At 47.5% G+C, this 21,142-nt stretch overlaps 1 protein-coding gene across 3 annotated transcripts in view; it reads right to left on the bottom strand.

The window, feature by feature from the left end:
- Positions 1-21,142, bottom strand: part of Kalrn (kalirin RhoGEF kinase) — a 609,660-nt gene that overhangs the window by 133,167 nt on the left and 455,351 nt on the right. For all 3 annotated transcript variants that reach the window (XM_051149844.1, XM_051149845.1, XM_051149843.1), the window contains exon 34: positions 313-559. In XM_051149844.1, coding sequence (XP_051005801.1) covers positions 313-559 — 247 coding nt within the window. The remainder of the gene's footprint in view (positions 1-312; positions 560-21,142) is intronic.

Genomic DNA, 21,142 nt, shown 5'->3' on the forward strand with positions numbered 1-21,142 from the left:
GCTGGTTGCTAGGTTGCTCAGCCCTCCAGTCATGATGAAGTCTCCAGATGTAGAATGGTGCATAGGGAAAGCTGGGAGAGAGGTTGGAGGCCAGCAGTTCAGCCATTGCTTTTAGGATGCGACGGACTCAGGAAGGCTGGACGACTTATCTGAGGCACACGGAGGATACAAGCAGCCCTCTCCTCGTGCTCTCAGCACACGCTCTCTCCGCTTCCAGATCTCAGAGAAACCCAGCTCAACCCAAAGTGGACACCCAGGCCAGCTCCACGGTGCTCAGCCCACGCTGGCCACCCTCCCCTCAACTCTCCCTACCTTTCACCAGGGGGAAGAAGCAATCCATTTCCATGCTGCTGCGCGAGTGTGAGATGCACAGGGCGCTGCTGGGGACCAGGCCTTCCTGTGGGGGGCTCCGTTCTGTGGTGCGGACCAGACACCAGCCGGGCCTCTCACTAGGTCGCTCCAGCAGCTCCACGGTCTGCCCCACCTGGATGCTCAGCTCACTGCTGTGGCCGGCGCTGAAGTCCTGGAGGACCACGGTCAGCTCACATCCACCTGAGAGCTTTGGTGACGGGGGTAGAGGGGTAAAATGTGAGGGTAAGGAGATGGGCAAGAGGGAGTAAGACAAAGAGGAGGTGAGAGCGGAGGGGAGGAGAGAAAAGGAGGAAAGATGGGAGAGGGTGGGAGAAGGCAGAAGGTGGGGGCATGTTGGGAACAAATAGGAAGGAAAAAGAAAAGGAAAAAAAAAAAAAAAAGGTAATTAGCACAGTGGCATTGGGCACTCAAACGGTTCAGCCGTAGCCACTCTGGAGCCGGTCCAGAGGCAGGGCTTTCATTCGAACTCCTGGCCTCCTTAGAGTTCCTTCTATTACTTCTTTGCCAAGCCTCCTGCCAGCTGTGCCTTCAAACCCTTCCCTGTGTGCCCCGTTCTTCCTTCCAAGGGCTCTACTCCGTACCCCAAACCGGCCCCATGGATACCCCTCCGACTCAAGTGTGGTGTTATTTGTTTCTCACCCACTCTCACTGGGGTCTAGGTGACATTTGGGAACAATACAAGAAGTGACCTCCCTTCTGTCTCAGTCACACAGCATTTCTCATCCTCACCCCCTCCCTGGAGCCATAAGCCTAAAACAGGCTATAATAACACAAGGAAGAATGGGGCTTTGCTCTCAGGCATTTGCCTGGCCCCTGGGGACCCGGGAGTGGGATGGGAAGAGAGAAGAGGAGCAATGCCTTATTTAGGAGCAAACAGTACTGGACTCTGTGCTTAAGTGACCCACACTTCCCTACTTCAGGGGCGGAGTGCCCAACAATAGAGCAGGGAGAGATCCTGGAGGGCAGGAACAGGCGCTACTAGTTGCACCCTGAGGTGGCTCACTCTTCACCTAGGAGTTTTTCTCCCTTCTTCCCTTCCCTCTGGCCTCACATCCATGAGGATACCTTGGGTTTGTACCATGCTCACAGAATGAAGCTCAGAGCCTCCAGCTTTGAAAGCCAGCTGCATACAGAGCCAGTGAGAAAAGCAGAGGTCCAGCCTGCCAGCCTCTTGTCCTCCAAGGTTCATCCCAAATGTCCATTCAGAAGGAATTCCTATACCATCCTTGAGGAATTCAACTTTAGTCTATGAAGGGACCTGGACCGTTTACAGTGGCAGCTATACCAACGTGCCCTTCTAGGCATCACCATCATCTATATCAACAAGCGTAGCAGCACCTTAGCAGCACGCCCACCCAGGCAGCAGCAGCAGCAGCAGCATCTTAGCAGCATCTTAGCAGCATGCCCACCCAGGCGGCGGGTGGCGGCGCCATCATCATCCTCATCATCATCATCATCATCATAACAGCACGCCCACCCAGGCAGCAGCAGCAGCAGCAGCAGCAGCAGCAGCAGCAGCAGCAGCAGCAGCATCTATAGCAGCATGCCCAGCCAGTTCATATTCGTTCTAGGGGAGCCCTTCTGCTGTAGAGAGGGCAGGGATCATCATATGGGTATGAGATTAACCATCTGACTGGAGCAAAACTGTAGCTACTAATGGGGCTTGAATGTCAGAACGCTGGGGCTGAGGGCCTGGCTCACAAGCATGGGGACCTGAGTTTGGATGTCCAGGGTCCATGTAAGAAGCCAGCTATGGTGATACATTCTTGTAATCCTAGAGCCAAGAGGCAGAGGCAAGAAGATCCTGGGGGCTTGCTGGCCAGCCTGGCTAGCTGACTGGCAAGCCCAAGTGCAGTTAAGAGGCCCTGTCTCAGAAAATAAGGTGAAGAATAATAAAGAAAGATGGCTGACCTTGACCTCTGGCCTCCACAGGCCACACATGGATGCGCTCTAGCGCGCTCTCTTTCTGTCTCTCTCTGTCTCTGTCTCTCTGTGTCTGTCTCTCTCTCTCTGTCTCTGTCTGTCTGTCTCTCTCTCTCTCTCTCTCTCTCTCTCTCTCTCTCTCTCCTATCTCTTCTCTCCTCTCCTCTCTCTCTCTCTCTCTCTCTCTCTCTCTCTCTCTCACACACACACACACACATACACACACACACACATGCTCACCAGACTGATGAGTCTGGCTGGCAGTTGGCATCACTCCTATCTAAAGAGCAGGGAGGCTGTGCTGAGCACATCCCAGAGGCAGGCAAGGTATTGGCCCCAGCACAGAGCAGGAAGGGGGATCTGCAGGGCACAGGTGCAGGGAAAGAGAAGAAATCATGGCCGCTGGGTCATCTTCTTCACCAAGTGAGGCACACAGCCGCTTCCCCTACTTTCTTGGAGCTATCTCCCCAGAAACAGTCAGTGAAGGTTACTGTGGGAAGTAACAGCTCATGTCAGGGTGTGAAAGTACGCGCATGGGCTGTCCCCAGCCAGCATGCCAGCACGGGCAAGCCCTGAGATGCCCAGTCCTTATTTAGGCTATGCATGAAAGTTACCTTAGGAGCTCATGAAATGCAGACTCCTAGGCTGTATCCCCCTCAACCAAGCCCCAACCACAGATTATAACTGAGAAGTCTGTGGCTAAAGTCCAAGGACGTGAATTTTAACAGGGACCCCCCGCCCCCACGGTTTCGATTATGAAAAGCAGGTCTCTAGAACACTGAGAGACACTGGCTGGAGGGGCTTTTACAGTCACTATGCTGAATTTGAATCCAAGCCTCTGGTGTGAATCCCAGACTCCTTAAGACCTCATAACACTGGGCACACTTAGCTTGGGGATATGCCCACGCTTGGCAGTAGTTAGGCAGTGACCTACGCCCCTGATCCCTGAGGTCATCTATATTTATAGTCTTATCCTGTTGTCCAGACTTTAGAGCTCTCTGTAATAAGTATTTGAGCACTGTACTGTGTACCATGGACACACAGCTGCAGCCTGGTATTCTACTTTAGTTTTTTTTTTTTTTTTTTTCATTCCCTGGTGACAGCCCAATATACTGATTTCTTCTCTCACTGACAACCTCTTTCCAGGCAGTTGAGGCAGAGCAGAGGAGCCTGAAGTTATGGTCGTAAACAGCTGATAATTTACAAGCCAACTGTTTCCTAGGGCATGTTACAAGCCCCACAGGGTAGGGGAGAGGGCTAGGATTTGCAAGGGCTGGGCAAGGGGGAGAAACAGCCAGGCTGTGTGTCTACAGTTTAAGATCAAGCGGGGGGGGGGGGGGGATGTTGCTTGCCCAGCATTCAGGAAGTCCTGGGACCCCTCCCTAGCACAGCAAAACAAGCAAGCCACCACCACAAGGAAAAAAATCAGTTCCCAAAACCAAGATCCAGAGTGCGCAGAAAAGTGACACTAGATGGCAGTGCTGTCCCAAAAGCCGCCCAGTCTTCACACACAGGAGGCTAGTGAGAGGTCCAAAGGGCAGTTTCTTCAGCACACACCTAAACTGATAGCCGCAGTCAAGCTATAGACCCAGCCAAGGCAATCCTTACGGTTCAAACACAGGATGAAGGCCCACGCACACCTCGCCTCCATGGCTCCATCAAAAAGATTTACCACACCTGGTCTCACCCCGCTGCAAGACTAGAAACGCAGAGGGTCGGCCAGGGGATGAGGTTGGGACAGATGCATAAGCCGTATTGGGCAGAGCTGACCCCCAAACAATTCTTTCCAATCTCCTCCCAGAGCACCGGGGAGGTGTCCGACTGTCGAGGGGAACCCGGTCACATTTGAGCAACACTGTGGAGGAATCCAGTCAAGAGCAGAGAGGACGAGAGATCTTGGCACACTCAGAGTGCGTACGAACGTGTGATTCATTCATGGTTCCAGGTTTGAATCACGGTTCCTTGAGTGTGATGACTCACACCTAATGGAAGTTAATCTCACAGAGCACACAGCTCCTTAACCAATAAACCCAACCCCCCCTCACTGACGCTGTCATATTTCTCAGACACGTTTGTGTGTGCACGATATGTGCAGAGGTCAGAGGGCAACCCAGCAAAGTTGGTTCTCCCCTGCCACCTGGGGAGCGAAGTCAGCTTGTCAGGCTTATGTGGCAAGCACCTTCACCTGCTGAGCCATTTCTACCCTGACACACCTGTCTCTCTCTGCCCAGATACACCTTTGCCATCTCCGTCTGGCTTGGCCCTGTGTGTCTTGTCCCTCTTGTAGGCCCAGGGAGGCTCAGGTTCCTGGCTTTTGTTTTCTAGGTTTTTTTTTTTTTCCTTTTCTTTTCTTCCTTTCTGTGTTATTAGGATTGGAGTGTGCCTCTCTGCTCTGCTCCACATTCTCCTTGCTGCCTCACTTCCTGGCCCTCCCCAACTACCGCCCCCCCCCCCCCCCCCCCCCCCCGGCCTTCCCCATACCACATCTGGAAAGTTCCCACTCTCTCCAGAAGCTAACTAAATCTCTGGTCTCAGGAATGTGAGTCTGCTTTATTGTTTATGTTGTAGAAAACTCTGCAAGTGGCATCCCTGCTTAATGCTTTTCTTCCCTATGACCTCTTAAAGACTATTTTAACGCTGTCCTTGGCAGATTGTTTGGTATTTATTCTGTATTTCTTTGTATATTTGTTTTCTCCTTTTCTGTTTTAGGCCTATAGAATGAATGTCCCTTGCATTTGGTGTCACCGTCAGTTTTTCTTTTCAGAGATGGCCCCTTTGAGTTCTCTGACTTTCTTTCTCCTCTGACAGCTTTGTTTCCTATGGTGTGTCGGATGCTGCACACAGCTTGCCCTTAACTTATTTCCTTCTCTGGACTCAGTAACCGCTGTGATGTAGAGAACCCGCTTTGCAAGCCACCCCGCCTCCTTGCTTGCCCACCAGCTCTGTCTTTTGCTCACGGAATCCCTCTGCTGGTAGGGCCAGTCTAAGCACAGGCAGGGAACACTGAGGCCCCCATTGCAATCTCTTCTCTATCTCTTCCACACAGATGTATTTTTCCAGCTAGCTTTGCTTGTCAGCTCCTGAGCATAGACAGCTTTACCCCTTGCCAATCCGAGCCCACCGCCCCCCTCCTTTTCATGGCTCTGCGCTCATCAGCTACCGGCTCTCCCTTCTGCACTATGTGGCTTCTCCACAGATATCACATAGAGTCTCAGCCTCCCCTTCCGACCCACAAAAGGACAACCCAGTCATCAGTTCCTTCTCTCCCCTCAGACAATCTTGAGGAAGACAGCTCTGCTGGGCCAACCCTGTTCTACCCACCACGCTGCTGATTTCTTGAAATGGCCCCCTGCTTACCCCCCACTATGTGGCATGCTTGGGTCGACTCTCTCCAGCTACAATGTTCCTAATGATGAGGCATTCTCTGTTGTCCTCAGGGGTGTTCAGGGAGGATGTCCATCCCTCCTTCCCTGTGGCTTTCCACAAAAGTCTCCAGTGACTCCTTAGGCCTCAAGAAGCCCCATGACCCTCTATTATCTGATACACACACACACACACACACACACACACACACATACACACACACGCATATATATCATATGTATATACATATATATATTTATCTGCTATGCATGCTAAGCTTTTAGTTAAACTCTATTCAGGAGTCCAAGTAGGGAAATGTTGGGGGATCAACTATTAGCACAGGGCCTTGGCCCGGTTTATTTTCTTCACTCTTTCTTTTTTTCTAATCTCAAATCCTCACGTCTAGAATCTTCTCATTTTATTCCTGTTACCAGTGAGTTCTGGCTGGCCTCTCACCCCTCATTCTTGGTCTCCTGGATCTGGAGTTCCATATTGTTGCCAGCTGCTGTGCGGGTGGTGGGAATTGAACCCAGGTCCTCTGTAAGAGCAGTCAGCGCTCTTAACCACTGAGCCACTTCTCCAGCCCTTCTGCTAAAACTTTTTGATGCTGTCTACCTGCATTTCCTTAGCCGGCCAGCTGTGAGCTCAGTCTCCACCTAAGCCCTTCGGCCACACCTTCTCACCCTCTCCTTGCTGGATATATCTGGTGAGTTCTGTTCCCATGGTGACCACTCCCAGCTAGACATGGCTTCCTCTACCTTCTGCAGCCTGCCTGTCGGGACCTTCCCTGCCCAGCTGCCAGCCTGGCCTTCTCTCCAGGATTTCTCCTCATGCAGGGACAGCTTGGCGGCACCTTTGGAAGCTCATTTGCATATAAGGGGATGAGGAGGGACTGGATTCGAGTAATGGGCATGAGTTATGAAAGAGGATAGATAAACTGGACGTTTCTTCCTGGTTCTAATTCTGTTGTGGAGGGTTTTGGTTTTGGGAGTGGATAAGTGCATAAAATATATTTGATACTGAAAATGTAAATTTAGTGCAAAGCTTTAGAAAGTTTAAAATGGCTGCTTTTGCTTAGATCTGTTTTTGCTTGCTTAGCATTTGGAGGTTAAACGGAGCCTCTTCTTAACAAACAGTGTGAAGCCGGGGTGGGGAGGGAGGGTGGGGAAGGAGAGGTGGCAGTGGTGCATGCCTTCAGTCCCAGCACTTGGGAGGCAGAGGCAAGCAGATCTCTAAGTTCAAGGCCAGCTGGTCTACAGAACGGATTCCAGGATAGCCAGGGCGACACAGAGAAACGCTGTCTTGATGAACCAAATGCGCTGGGTTGCCCCGGGGAGCTCCTGTGCTATGGGGCATGAGCACAGTTGTTTCCAGCCCTGGGGAGCTCCTGTGCTATGGGACATGAACACAGTTGTTTCCTGACAGCCCTCAGTGGTACCAAAGAGCAAGGGCCGTGCTCTGCCTCCATTCCTATTATTGTTGATTCAGGGCCACAGTGTCTCTGCTTCTGTGTGCCCCCAACTCTCCTCAGGCAGCATAGCCTTATGGTTAAGGGCCCTTATCAGCTGTGTGGCCAAGGCAAGTAACTCAAACCTCTCTGTCTCAGTTCCCTCATCTGCAGAATGGAGGTAACAACAGCACTAAGTCCATAAGCTGTTTAGAAAATTAAATGTGACCATAATGGTAAAGCACCCTGGATAGTGCTGTTGGCAATATTGGCTCTTACACTCGCCTAAAGACTAAGTTCTGGCCATGCATGGTAAAACACTCCTTTAATCCTAACACTCAGGAAGCGGAGGCAGATGGATCACTGGGAGTCTAAGTTGTAGGTCAGGAGGGTTATATAGTAAGACACTGTCTCAAAAAAGAATTCTAGAAGTAAATGTTCATTGTAGTACATTTGAGAGAAAAGGAACAGAGAAAAAAATGACAAAAAAAGAAAAAAAAATTTTTTTTTCAAGATGGGCTTCTCTTTGTAGCCTTGGCTGTCCTAGACTCATTTTGTAGACCAGGCTGGCCTCGAACGCACAGGGATCCACCTGTCTCTGAGTCCTGGGTGCTGGAATTAAAGGCGTGTGTCACCATGCCCAGTAGAAATAAACTTTCATGGCATGCTTTTTGAGAACAGACTTGCCAACTGTATGCATATTTTATATGCACATAAATAATTATGTAAATGAGTTATTTTTTCCCCCTGACTCAGGCAGATTAGAAGAACCTGCCCTAACATTACTGTCTTGGACGTGACTTGGTGACTTGGACGTGTTTAAATGTTTCCCATGTGAGCACACAAAGGATTGGTAGGACTCAGGAGCCCTTTAGGGAAAGTGAAGCTCCTCAGGTCTCTTCATGTGTGTCTGTCCCCATATGAAGATGCCCCTGTCTCCGAGGAGCCTGGTCTTTGCTACCCTAACCGTACACTAACTGAGGATGACTCCTGACAGCCCCACAAAGGATGGGGCAGGACTGTGCTTAGGTCAGCCACTCTCTCCCCACTAACTTCACTTCTCCAATTCTCCCACAGTGCTAGGCTAACATGGAAGACAGAGTTCACACAACTTCATGTCTATATAGGGTGTCTGGGGGCGGGGGGAACCAGAGCTGCTCCTGACCCCCGTGAGTTGGAGCATGTCTTCTTGGCAAGGTTTCAAGGGCACCAACGTCCCAGCAGCCATTCTTTCTTACAGGCCAGGCTTCCTCCTAAACCCGGATCCCAGCAGCAGAGGACAGAAGCGTTCACTAAGGCAGTGCCTTTACCGGAAGTGCCAGAAACAAGTCCCTTTCAATGGCACATGAATGAGACCAGCACTGAAGTGACCCGCTTCTGTGGCTTTAAGCACGAAGATGCATGCACCAGCAATCTCCCCAGAGAGGAGGACTTTACAGCAATGACATAAAAAAATCCCCTTAAAACTAAAACATAAAAATCCACTAAGAGAATGGTGAAGCCATTGTGATACATCCAGTGAGTGAATGATAAATTAGGCAGCCATTAAATTATTTACTTGTTTATTTATGTATTTAGTTTTGGTTTTTTCAAGACAGAGCTTTTCTGTGTAGCCTTGGATGTCCTGGAACTTGCTCTACAGACCAGGCTGCCCTCAAACTCACAGCTATCCTCCTCCATCTGCCTCTTAAGTGCTGGGATTGCAGGCGTGTGCCACCACTGCCTAGCTCCAACCATTAGGTTTTAAATTTTTTATTTTATTTTATGTGTGTGAGCATTTTGCTTACGTGTCTGTTTGTATCATACATATCCTAGACCTGGAGTTATGGAGGCTGTGAAGCACCTCGTAGGTGCTGGGAATTGATCCTGGGTTCTCTGCAAGAATAAATGCTCCTAAGTGGTGAGCCGTATCTCCAGCCAAAAACAAATGTGAAGGTTTTACTTATTTGTTTGTTTATGAGACATGGTCTCACTGTGTAGCTCTGGCTGGTCTGGAATTTGCTATGTAGACCTGGCTGGCTGTGAACTCACCGAGATCTGTCTGTCTCTGTCTCCTGAGGGCTGGGATGAAAGGCTCACGTCACAACACCAGGCTCGGCCATCAGATTCTTATAAAGCTTTGGAATAGCATCAAAACTGTTAACTTGCCAAGCGTGGTGGCGCACGTCTTTAATTGCAGCACTTGGAAGGCAGAAGCAGGTGCATCGCTGTGAGTTTGAGGCCAGCCTGGTCTACAAAGCGAGTCAACGACAGCCAAGGACTACAAGAGAAACCCTGTCTCAAAGAACTAAAAACCAACCAACAAAACAAACAAACAAAGAAAAAACAAACCTGTATCTTACATAAAGTACAAACAAACCAAGAGCAGTATGTGAGATCGCATATGTAGCTGTGTGGAGAGCATCATTATTCATAGGAACAGATGAAAATACTAACCTCAGCTTGGCAGAGCACAGCCCTTGGGTAATTCCCCATCTGTTTCCTCATTTCCAGTCCTTCCCAGGGTTACCTACCTACCTGTCAGTTTTATAGTGAAAGTAACAGTAACCCCAACAATACCAGCCTTGAAAACAAATCAACAAACGTAACTAGGAGGAAAAGCCACAGCTATTCCAAGAAGGCATGCTAGTCGGGGAAGAAGGGGGAGTGGACAGACAGGTCCACCAGGGAAGTTTTGGAAAACCACTACGTGGCTGACGAGGGCGCCACATGGTGGTTTCAGAACGCCTGCCTCTAAACCCACGAGCCTGCAATCCTGGGAAACTCAGATGAGCTCTCTGGAAATTAAGTCATTTTGCAATTTATTGCTGTGGTTTATCTTGCATTGATTATGATGTCTAAAGAAAATGTGAAAAGCAGCATTAGGAATTAGGACTATTATCACACAGCTCAGGGGTTTCTTCAATTTGCATGGCAGTCCAGGCAGCTGCCAGGCCCAATTAAGAGTCCACGTCTCTGTGTGCTCGCACTGGCACACCGAGGCAGAAGGAGCTCTTTCATCTCGTTATTTTCTACAGGGCTTCAGTGGCTCCCCGGCCTTGGAGGCCTCATGGGCTTCACAGTAAATTAATAGTTGGGAGAACCTGGGCAGAGGAACTGGGAGGCCTCAGAGCTGGCCCAGGGCTCCTCGTACGTGACACTGAATATATTCTTTCCCTCCTTCATACCTGAATCCTCATTCTTAGGAGAAGGAACTGGTCGAGGCCCTACTAGCTTTAGCATCCTGTGAGTAGACTTATTCTGTATTCATGGCGGAAAACATTCCTGCTTAATTACCTTGAGCACTTTTCAGTCATGTGTTGTCTGTTGTTCGTCACTTACACCTGCACCAGAATATAAGACCAAGTGGAATAGAAGTAGCTGTGCTTAACTGTGTCCACCTCCTGGGTCTAGGGCAGTGCCTGGCATGCCGTGGGTACTCGATAAATACCTACTGGGCACACGAGTGAACGTGCCCTATGAACTGCTGCCTGCCGAGTGCTCCCGCTGGCTGCCTGTTTCTACCACTGTCTCCCAGGCTCCATAGTCCTTCTGCCCCGAGACCCCTCCCCCTTTAAGTCATCTCATAGGTTTTTGATTTGTCTCTGACTCTATTAACCGCTAAACTTGACAAAAGTTACATAAGGGTGAGTTGTAATCTCTAAGAACAAATAGAATAGGAGATCACATAGGTGACCACGTGTTAAAAGATGTCAACCTTTTTCATTATATTTTACTTTCTGAATGACAGAAAGTAGACCCAACAGAACTATCTGACACGGTAGAACAGAGAGATGAAATTCAAGTTCCTCCCAGTCAGTCAGTTTAGCACAGCCCTCTGATGGGTTCAGGCAGCAGAAGCCCCAGGAAGCACTGTGTGTGTGTGTATACATGAAGGTCAGCCACAAGGATGGGCTGAAAGTCTGTAGAGATCCTTGTATCTGTCCTCTATCTTGTCCACCCAGTTCTGGGAAGTTGGAATTCAACGCAAGCCAACAAACAGAAGGGGTAAATGGCTACTGTTGTGTGTCTCTCAGCTCCTAGGATGCTAGCACCCACATATAGACCATTTAGGCAGATCTGACAATTATTTATCAAAGAAGCCAAAGGACTTACAGACATGCAAACACTGACATCTGGAGAGTCTTCCCCACCAGAGCACATCACAATGACACCTGCCAGAAAATAGCCCTGTTCTTTTTTTTTTTTTAATTTATTTATTCAGATTACATCTCAATTGTTATCCCATCCCTTGTATCCTCCCGTTCCACCCTCCCTCCTGCTTTCATCCTATTTCCCCCCCCTCTGTCTGTGACTGACGGGGGGACCTCCTCCCTCACTATAATAGTTCTTGTAGAAAACATCCGGTATACCTCATTCATATAACTGGATATCCAGCTTCAGATCACTGGGCTTCAGAAAAGATGACTAGAGGCTGAAAGAGGTAAATAAGGAAGACCTGGAACTCAGATGAAGCCACGTACAAGCAGGACACACTGCAGCATGGTTACTGCCTTGGAGAGTTAAAAGAGGGTATAGTATCCACAAAAACACAAAGCAAAGCAAAGCAAAACAAACAAAAAACAACAGCAATAAAACAAATTGCTCCAAAATGAGGGAGCTTAAGACTATCATGGCTGAAATGAAGCACTCCATAGTGTGCTAGAATTCTGATCGTGCCAAGGCTATTTTCTGAGACGGTAGAACAAGAACATGAAGGATGGAAAATGAGAGAATATATAATAAAATCAGAGAAACGATCGAACATGTTATAGAGGGACAGAATGGAAAGGAATAAAGTATAAAGAAAATTTCCCAGAACTGAAAAGCCAAGATTGCTAAATTGATATGTTGTTTCAAGAGACTGGTACAAAGGATTAACAAAACAAAATAAAACAGAACCGTCCTGGAGCACAGCATTAGGAAATATTTAATAAAAGCCTGTTCCAAAGCTTTTAGGAGCCCGAGGAGGACGAAGAGTCAGTAAGACACAAGACAAGAGCTCCAGTGACAGCAGATTGCGAAGGCAGCATTAAAGCAGAGAGAATGGATTATTCCCCCAAAATCGGGAGGGACAATTGTCCTCTTCCTGGAGCTCTGCCCACCCCCACCCCCCATCAGGGTAACAGCTTCCAGAGGCACTTTCAAAGCCCCATAGCCCCACATGCCCCCGTGCCCCACCCACAAGTGTTTAAAGCAAAACAAAACAAAAAACCAGCTGCTATGTTTACTACTTGCTAGCTTTTAAAATTTTTGTTTCTTTACTTTCTCTCTGTCTCTCTCTCTCTGTCTCTCTGTCTCTCTGTCTCTCTCTCTTGTTTTTTTTTTTTTTTTTAAAGACAGGGATTCTCTGTGTAGCCCTGGCTGTCTTGGAACTTGCTCTGTAGACCAGGCTAGCCTCAAATTCACAAAGCTCTACCTGCCTCTGCATCCTGAGTGCTGGGATTAAAGGTGTGCACCACCACTGCCTGGCTTATTTTCTATCTTAAAAAAAAAAAAAAAAAGAGAGATAGTTATTATTTTTATAGGCACATACTGCTGGTTCTTTATCTCTGCCCCTCCCTAGGCTTCGAAGAACACAGATCTGACACTGACTTTAGCATGGGTGTCACAGGCAGCGGCTGTGGGTCCCCATTTCTCTTTGTAGTTCTTTGCCTCTGAAGAGCCCATCCAAGTTATCAGCAGAAATAGGGCCAGGAGAGCCAAGCAGGCAGAGCCTTAACCCATGGAGGCGACAGTCGTGCCAAGAAAGGATCCACCTCACCAAGCCTTGAGCTCATCCAAGGCTGTCTACACTGTGGCCTTGATGGTGCCTGCAACACAGGAAAGAGAGAAAGTCTAGGAAAACTTCAGCTGACCTCTAGAGAATGGAACAGAGGTGGCTGAGAGAAACCTGAGATTTAGAGGGAAGGAGGAAAGTTGTGAGTTTCTCTGACTGCCTCCAATCAGCCCCACAAAGTGTCTGCTGTTATAGGGCACTAGGAAGTTGAGCATCTGAGGAAACCAGGCTAAAGACCGGAAGCAATTACTTTCACAGTGTGAACTGTGATTAAGCCTCAGTTCACATGTAGGCTCACAAAGTGACCCTTTCTGATCACCATCTCCCTTCCTGCTCCACTCTGCCTGGCTACCTCGACAGTCACAAGCCCTCTGGACACTGCTGGCTACTGCTCCCTACCCTGCACGTCTGTATAAGGCATCTTCCCCCTTGTCCTTACTATTTGGAACTTTTTTGCAAGGAAAAGAGCAAATGCACTTTGGCCACTAGAGGGCAGCAACAGGTAGGAGTCAGCAAAGGAAACCACCAATTTGCTCAGCAGAGGGCAGGCTCTTAAGAGATTCCTCCGGCATACCTCCAGTCCAGGCAAAAACCACAAGGGGGCCACTGTGTACCTCAGTTGGTGTGTGGCAGGCGCTCACTGTTTCTTGGAAGAAATTTCTAATTAGGAAATGTGCAACCAGAAGCTGGGGCAAGTTGTGGGGTCCGATCACAACCGTAGCAAGTGCAATCCTGACTTCCCAGTTCTCGCCTGTGTGCACATGCATTACACTGTTCCCAGGCATTTTTTCCCCCTCCTCCTCCTCTTTCCTTCAAGTCCCACTATGGCTTATCCTAGATTAACTACCTGACCACCCAGATCTCAAAATACTTTTGGTCAAACTAGTTGGGATACTTATACCTGGTCTGACAAGCATTGTAAATTACTAAAGTGTTTTCTTCTGTCTGCTGCTGGTCAGCCCTGTGCCAATCTTAGTTCTTGTTGCCAACTTAAGCCTTTCTCAGCTCTCCCTCTCCCTCTCTCCCTCCTTCCCTCCCTCCCTCCCCCCTTTTTAATTTTTTTTTTTAAAGACAGGGTTTCTCTGTATAGCCTTGGCGACCAGGCTGGCCTTGAACTCACAGTGACCCAAACTCACAGCGATCCTGCTGCCTCTGCCTCCCCAGTGCTGGGATGAAAGGCATGTGCTCCCACGCCCGGTTTGCAGGTATCTCTTTATGGGCTACCATCTCCACTCATTTCAGAACGTCCAGCCACTTTACACATGACCCTGGCGGTCTGGACTTGCTCACACTTCACACTTGCTCAGCTTCTCCCTGTCCAAATCTTCTTTCCACCTGGTCCCTGGATGACGTCTTGAATATGTCCTCGTCATTTCTGCCCCTGGACGTGCTGATGGCAACATTCCAACTGAGACAGTTTCTCACTCTTCTCCACTCTCGGAAGCCACAGCCCCTGTATCCGCACACGTCACACATCCTTTGACAGACATCTTTACAGGGGGACTCCTCATCCCGAGCTAATGTGGGCATTCCCACAGAAAATCTTAGGGCATTGGACATACCCCACATTTTAGATGACTTGTGTATGTCTGTATACTATGAAGCTCTATTTTCTGGCCTAGTCATTGAAGTATCATTTTTGTTTGTTTGCTTTTGTTTGTTCAAGACAGGGTTTCCTCTGTGTAACAGAGCCCTGGCTGTCCTAAACTTGCTATGTAGACCAGGCCGGACTCGAACTCACAGAGATCCACATGCTTCTGCTTCCCAAGTGCTGGAATTAAAGGTGTATGCCACCACTGTTAGCTTTTTATGGTGCATTATTAGTTTGATCTATTTTCTCTTTTTCTACGGTACTGTTTCAACGATGGTGCATCCTACACCTCCATGGTTTGTTATCAATAAAAAGAACTCTGTGTGTGTGTGTGTGTGTGTGTGTGTGTGTGTGTGTGTGTACATGCGCGTCCATGTATGTGCTTGTGTATATGCATGTCTGTGTGTGCATACTTGTATATATACACATTACAGCATTTAAATGGATTCTTAGTGTCTTCTTACAATTTTTGCCTTTTTGAGCTTTTCTTGCTATAAAGTAAACCAGTATTTCTACCCCACAAATGATGTATCTGCCGGTGGTGCTAGAGATGGCTACGGGAGTTGGTCAGGCTAAGAGCCTGCAAGACAACATGGTGATTGAGAATCTGGGTTAGAACTTAGCAACTCTGGGTCTGAACCAAAGTCTATTACAGACTGGCTGTATAATCTGCGAAATGCTAGGGCTATGTGTGTGGTTTTTCTCTGAGATTCAGTTCCTCACCAAATATGCCCCAAGTGTAACTGGCACACAGGAACAGTGGAGGCACACTGACTGGCTGAGTCTCCGAGGCTGCATGGGATGTTCCCTCTAGATGGGCAAGTCCCTAGCCCTGCTGAGTAGGCCAGGGATGTTGAGCAGCCATAGTTAAAAACTGTGGGATTCCGCTGTCCTTTCCTTCTGGCTGGGTAGTGACATGGTGGTGGTGGTGGCAGTGGTTAGATATTACAGGAGAAAATTAAGCTGTAGGGCCCAGCAGAACATTCTAGCTAAACTTAAGATTTAACAGCTTTGGCGATGGGTCAGGTCAGGAGCGCACACTCTCTAGGAACCAGGGATGGGGGCTTTTGTTCGCTTTGAAGTATGAGCCGATTATATCAAAAAGGGCTTAAGAGCATTTCAGGGAAAGCAGAGAAAATTTGATTCCAACATAATTACATTTTACTATTCCTTTCTTTCCTGTGCTGCTTCCCTGGACCTTGAGGTGAAGTGGCTGGAGTGGGCCAGCCTACCTTGACACATGTCCCTGGTGAGATGGTACGTCAGGAAGAAGGATTTGGTGATAGAAATCTAAGGCTCTGGGAGCATCCCCAACTGTGGCCGCGAGTTCCCGTGTGGCAGTTCTTAGGCAGAGAACAGATTCTCCTCTATCTTTGGGGAAAGTCAGAAACCGGGAGAGAGACCTGGGAGGGAGAGAGACCTGGGAGGGAGGGAGACCTGGGAACTGCACCTTTGGGGATGCTCTGGGCCTCTTTTCAGCATCTGGGAGGCAGAAGAAACTCTTAGTCAGGCATGGCCAGTATCTCTAGTATCATATCAATCAGTAAAGGAGTGCCTCAGTGGAGCCCAGAGATGCAAACAAGAGAAAGCATGTCTACCATGGGCACCACTGTGGTAGAGTCTTTCAGAGAGCTCAGTCAGGGTGAGAGGAGGGGCACATGGCACCAAGCCTTGGTCAGATCCCAGACCTGTCTTTAATGGTATGGGTGAGCAGGGACTAATGACACATCCATGATAAGGATGGGGCCATCTTTGAAGCAGGTGTAGCTCTGCCTTCTATCTCAGCTTCTACAGGAAACTCAGCCCAGGAGATGCGAGGGGACAGAGGTTCTCATCCACTGGGCTTTTAGCACATTCTTGTGTCTGTGTGACATCCTGACACTTCTGCACGGCTATGGATGATAGCTTCATGCAGACTTCCCCCCTTTTCAATATCATCCATGTGGCTTAAGTAAAGAAAGGTGTTCCACACAGCAGAGCAGTGGGAAAAGCATAGCAAGAAAATCGGGATTCATTCCGTCAGCATAAAACTACTACATGACTGCCACCAAGGTCATTGAGTTTCCCAGGGCCTAACAAAGGAGTAAGAAGGAACCCCAGTATTTGCAGAGTCTTAGCGTTCATAGTCAAGAAAGAGGGAGAAAGGAAGAGTTAGTTGCCATGATAGAACAGATAGGATTCCCGGGCAATACATAGCATTCAGGTTTTGGGTTATATAACTATGTGTAGACACTGTCCTAGTGTCACATACTCTGAAATATAGCAGGGCCATAAAGAAAATGCTCAGATCTGCACCCACCCCTGCCCCCGCCCATGTATCATACCGTCCAACCTCTTCCATCGCTCTACCACCTGCCTCTCTGATCTTAATGTTTGTGCTGGAAACTTGTCAACTACACACCCAGGCGCACAATGGCCAGTCCCTTGTCCAGTGGCCCTTCCTGCCTGGAGCACCCTTCTCCCTAATGCCTACCTATGAGGTTGTCTTGCTCCTTGGGTTTGAGTTCAGTTTCCTTACTACTAGACTAATTATCTCACGTGTTTGTTGAACACGTAGGTATAGAAAGCTTGCTATGTGCCAGGCTCTCCTACATGGGGTGAGGATTCAGCACCAGAGGCAAACACTTCTGTCCACCTGGAGTTTGCACTGAATGGAGGTGGTCAGAAACGCCAGCAAACGAGGGTGATGAGTGCTCACGGGGAAAACAGCAAAAGGGGACGGGAACACTGTCGGTGTCTGAGCACATGTGGGCACTGTGCTTGCATGGGATGACTTGCGGGACTTGTCAAAACACAGGGCTGCAGAATTGCCTCTGCCCTATGCGCTTCCACGCACATCACAGGTGCCTTCATGACGATGATACAAGCTCGGTCCTTGTTACAGTTCACATCTGGGATGCCTCTACAGGTTCATGTTTGTGCACTTGGTCTCCAGCTGGTGGCATGGCATTCGAGGACTGTACTCACTGCTGGCCCAGCTCTCTGTTTCCTGGTCCAGCCTTCACGGAAGGAACTCTGACCTACTCTCCTGCCATCAGAGCCTCTCTACCATGTCTTCCCTGACAGGATGGAACATACTCCCTGAAGCTGGGAGTCAGAATAAACCGTTTACCCTTTAAGTTGTTTCTGTCACATATTTTGTGGTGGCAACGAGAAGTTGCTACTGTAGACCCTGTATGACAGCATTTACCATAAGCTTAGGTGACAGTAATATAGTGCCATAGTGTAGCATAGTGTACCATAAGCTTAGGTGACAGTGATGTAGTGCCATAGTGTAGCATAGTGTACCATAAGCTTAGGTGACAGTAATATAGTGCCATAGTGTAGCATAGTGTACCATAAGCTTAGGTGACAGTAATGTAGTGCCATAGTGTAGCATAGTGTACCATAAGCTTAGGTGACAGTAATGTAGTGCCATAGTGTAGCATAGTGTACCATAAGCTTAGGTGACAGTAATGTAGTGCCATAGTGTAGCATAGTGTACCATAAGCTTAGGTGACAGTGATGTAGTGCCATAGTGTAGCATAGTGTACCATAAGCTTAGGTGACAGTAATATAGTGCCATAGTGTAGCATAGTGTACCATAAGCTTAGGTGACAGTGATGTAGTGCCATAGTGTAGCATAGTGTACCATAAGCTTAGGTGACAGTGATGTAGTGCCATAGTGTAGCATAGTGTACCATAAGCTTAGGTGACAGTAATGTAGTGCCATAGTGTAGCATAGTGTACCATAAGCTTAGGTGACAGTGATGTAGTGCCATAGTGTAGCATAGTGTACCATAAGCTTAGGTGACAGTAATGTAGTGCCATAGTGTAGCATAGTGTACCATAAGCTTAGGTGACAGTGATATAGTGCCATAGTGTAGCATAGTGTACCATAAGCTTAGGTGACAGTAATATAGTGCCATAATGTAGCATAGTGTACCATAAGCTTAGGTGACAGTGATGTAGTGCCATAGTGTAGCATAGTGTACCATAAGCTTAGGTGACAGTGATATAGTGCCATAGTGTAGCATAGTGTACCATAAGCTTAGGTGACAGTAATATAGTGCCATAGTGTAGCATAGTGTATCATAAGCTTAGGTGACAGTGATGTAGTGCCATAGTGTAGCATAGTGTACCATAAGCTTAGGTGACAGTGATGTAGTGCCATAGTGTAGCATAGTGTACCATAAGCTTAGGTGACAGTGATGTAGTGCCATAGTGTAGCATAGTGTACCATAAGCTTAGGTGACAGTAATGTAGTGCCATAGTGTAGCATAGTGTACCATAAGCTTAGGTGACAGTAATGTAGTGCCATAGTGTAGCATAGTGTACCATAAGCTTAGGTGACAGTAATGTAGTGCCATAGTGTAGCATAGTGTACCATAAGCTTAGGTGACAGTGATATAGTGCCATAGTGTAGCATAGTGTACCATAAGCTTAGGTGACAGTGATATAGTGCCATAATGTAGCATAGTGTACCATAAGCTTAGGTGACAGTAATGTAGTGCCATAGTGTAGCATAGTGTACCATAAGCTTAGGTGACAGTAATGTAGTGCCATAGTGCAGCATAGTGTACCATAAGCTTAGGTGACAGTGATGTAGTGCCATAGTGTAGCATAGTGTACCATAAGCTTAGGTGACAGTGATGTAGTGCCATAGTGTAGCATAGTGTACCATAAGCTTAGGTGACAGTAATGTAGTGCCATAGTGTAGCATAGTGTACCATAAGCTTAGGTGACAGTGATGTAGTGCCATAGTGTAGCATAGTGTACCATAAGCTTAGGTGACAGTGATGTAGTGCCATAGTGTAGCATAGTGTACCATAAGCTTAGGTGACAGTGATATAGTGCCATAGTGTAGCATAGTGTACCATAAGCTTAGGTGACAGTGATATAGTGCCATAGTGTAGCATAGTGTACCATAAGCTTAGGTGACAGTGATGTAGTGCCATAGTGTAGCATAGTGTACCATAAGCTTAGGTGACAGTAATATAGTGCCATAGTGTAGCATAGTGTACCATAAGCTTAGGTGACAGTGATGTAGTGCCATAGTGTAGCATAGTGTACCATAAGCTTAGGTGACAGTGATGTAGTGCCATAGTGTAGCATAGTGTACCATAAGCTTAGGTGACAGTGATATAGTGCCATAGTGTAGCATAGTGTACCATAAGCTTAGGTGACAGTAATGTAGTGCCATAGTGTAGCATAGTGTACCATAAGCTTAGGTGACAGTGATGTAGTGCCATAGTGTAGCATAGTGTACCATAAGCTTAGGTGACAGTAATATAGTGCCATAATGTAGCATAGTGTACCATAAGCTTAGGTGACAGTGATGTAGTGCCATAGTGTAGCATAGTGTACCATAAGCTTAGGTGACAGTGATATAGTGCCATAGTGTAGCATAGTGTACCATAAGCTTAGGTGACAGTAATATAGTGCCATAGTGTAGCATAGTGTACCATAAGCTTAGGTGACAGTGATATAGTGCCATAGTGTAGCATAGTGTACCATAAGCTTAGGTGACAGTGATATAGTGCCATAGTGTAGCATAGTGTACCATAAGCTTAGGTGACAGTAATGTAGTGCATAGTGTAGCATAGTGTACCATAAGCTTAGGTGACAGTGATATAGTGCCATAGTGTAGCATAGTGTACCATAAGCTTAGGTGACAGTGATGTAGTGCCATAGTGTAGCATAGTGTACCATAAGCTTAGGTGACAGTGATGTAGTGCCATAGTGTAGCATAGTGTACCATAAGCTTAGGTGACAGTAATGTAGTGCCATAATGTAGCATAGTGTACCATAAGCTTAGGTGACAGTAATGTAGTGCCATAGTGTAGCATAGTGTACCATAAGCTTAGGTGACAGTGATGTAGTGCCATAGTGTAGCATAGTGTACCATAAGCTTAGGTGACAGTAATATAGTGCCATAATGTAGCATAGTGTACCATAAGCTTAGGTGACAGTGATGTAGTGCCATAGTGCAGCATAGTGTACCATAAGCTTAGGTGACAGTGATATAGTGCCATAGTGTAGCATAGTGTACCATAAGCTTAGGTGACAGTAATATAGTGCCATAATGTAGCATAGTGTACCATAAGCTTAGGTGACAGTGATGTAGTGCCATAGTGTAGCATAGTGTACCATAAGCTTAGGTGACAGTAATATAGTGCCATAATGTAGCATAGTGTACCATAAGCTTAGGTGACAGTGATGTAGTGCCATAGTGTAGCATAGTGTACCATAAGCTTAGGTGACAGTGATATAGTGCCATAGTGTAGCATAGTGTACCATAAGCTTAGGTGACAGTAATATAGTGCCATAGTGTAGCATAGTGTACCATAAGCTTAGGTGACAGTAATATAGTGCCATAGTGTAGCATAGTGTACCATAAGCTTAGGTGACAGTGATGTAGTGCCATAGTGTAGCATAGTGTACCATAAGCTTAGGTGACAGTAATATAGTGCCATAGTGTAGCATAGTGTACCATAAGCTTAGGTGACAGTAATATAGTGCCATAGTGTAGCATAGTGTACCATAAGCTTAGGTGACAGTAATGTAGTGCCATAGTGTAGCATAGTGTACCATAAGCTTAGGTTGACAGTAATGTAGTGCCATAGTGTAGCATAGTGTACCATAAGCTTAGGTGACAGTAATGTAGTGCCATAGTGTAGCATAGGTACCATAAGCTTAGGTGACAGTA

The sequence above is a fragment of the Acomys russatus genome, chromosome 8 (assembly GCF_903995435.1).
Source record: "Acomys russatus chromosome 8, mAcoRus1.1, whole genome shotgun sequence".
Classification (NCBI taxonomy): domain Eukaryota; kingdom Metazoa; phylum Chordata; class Mammalia; order Rodentia; family Muridae; genus Acomys; species Acomys russatus.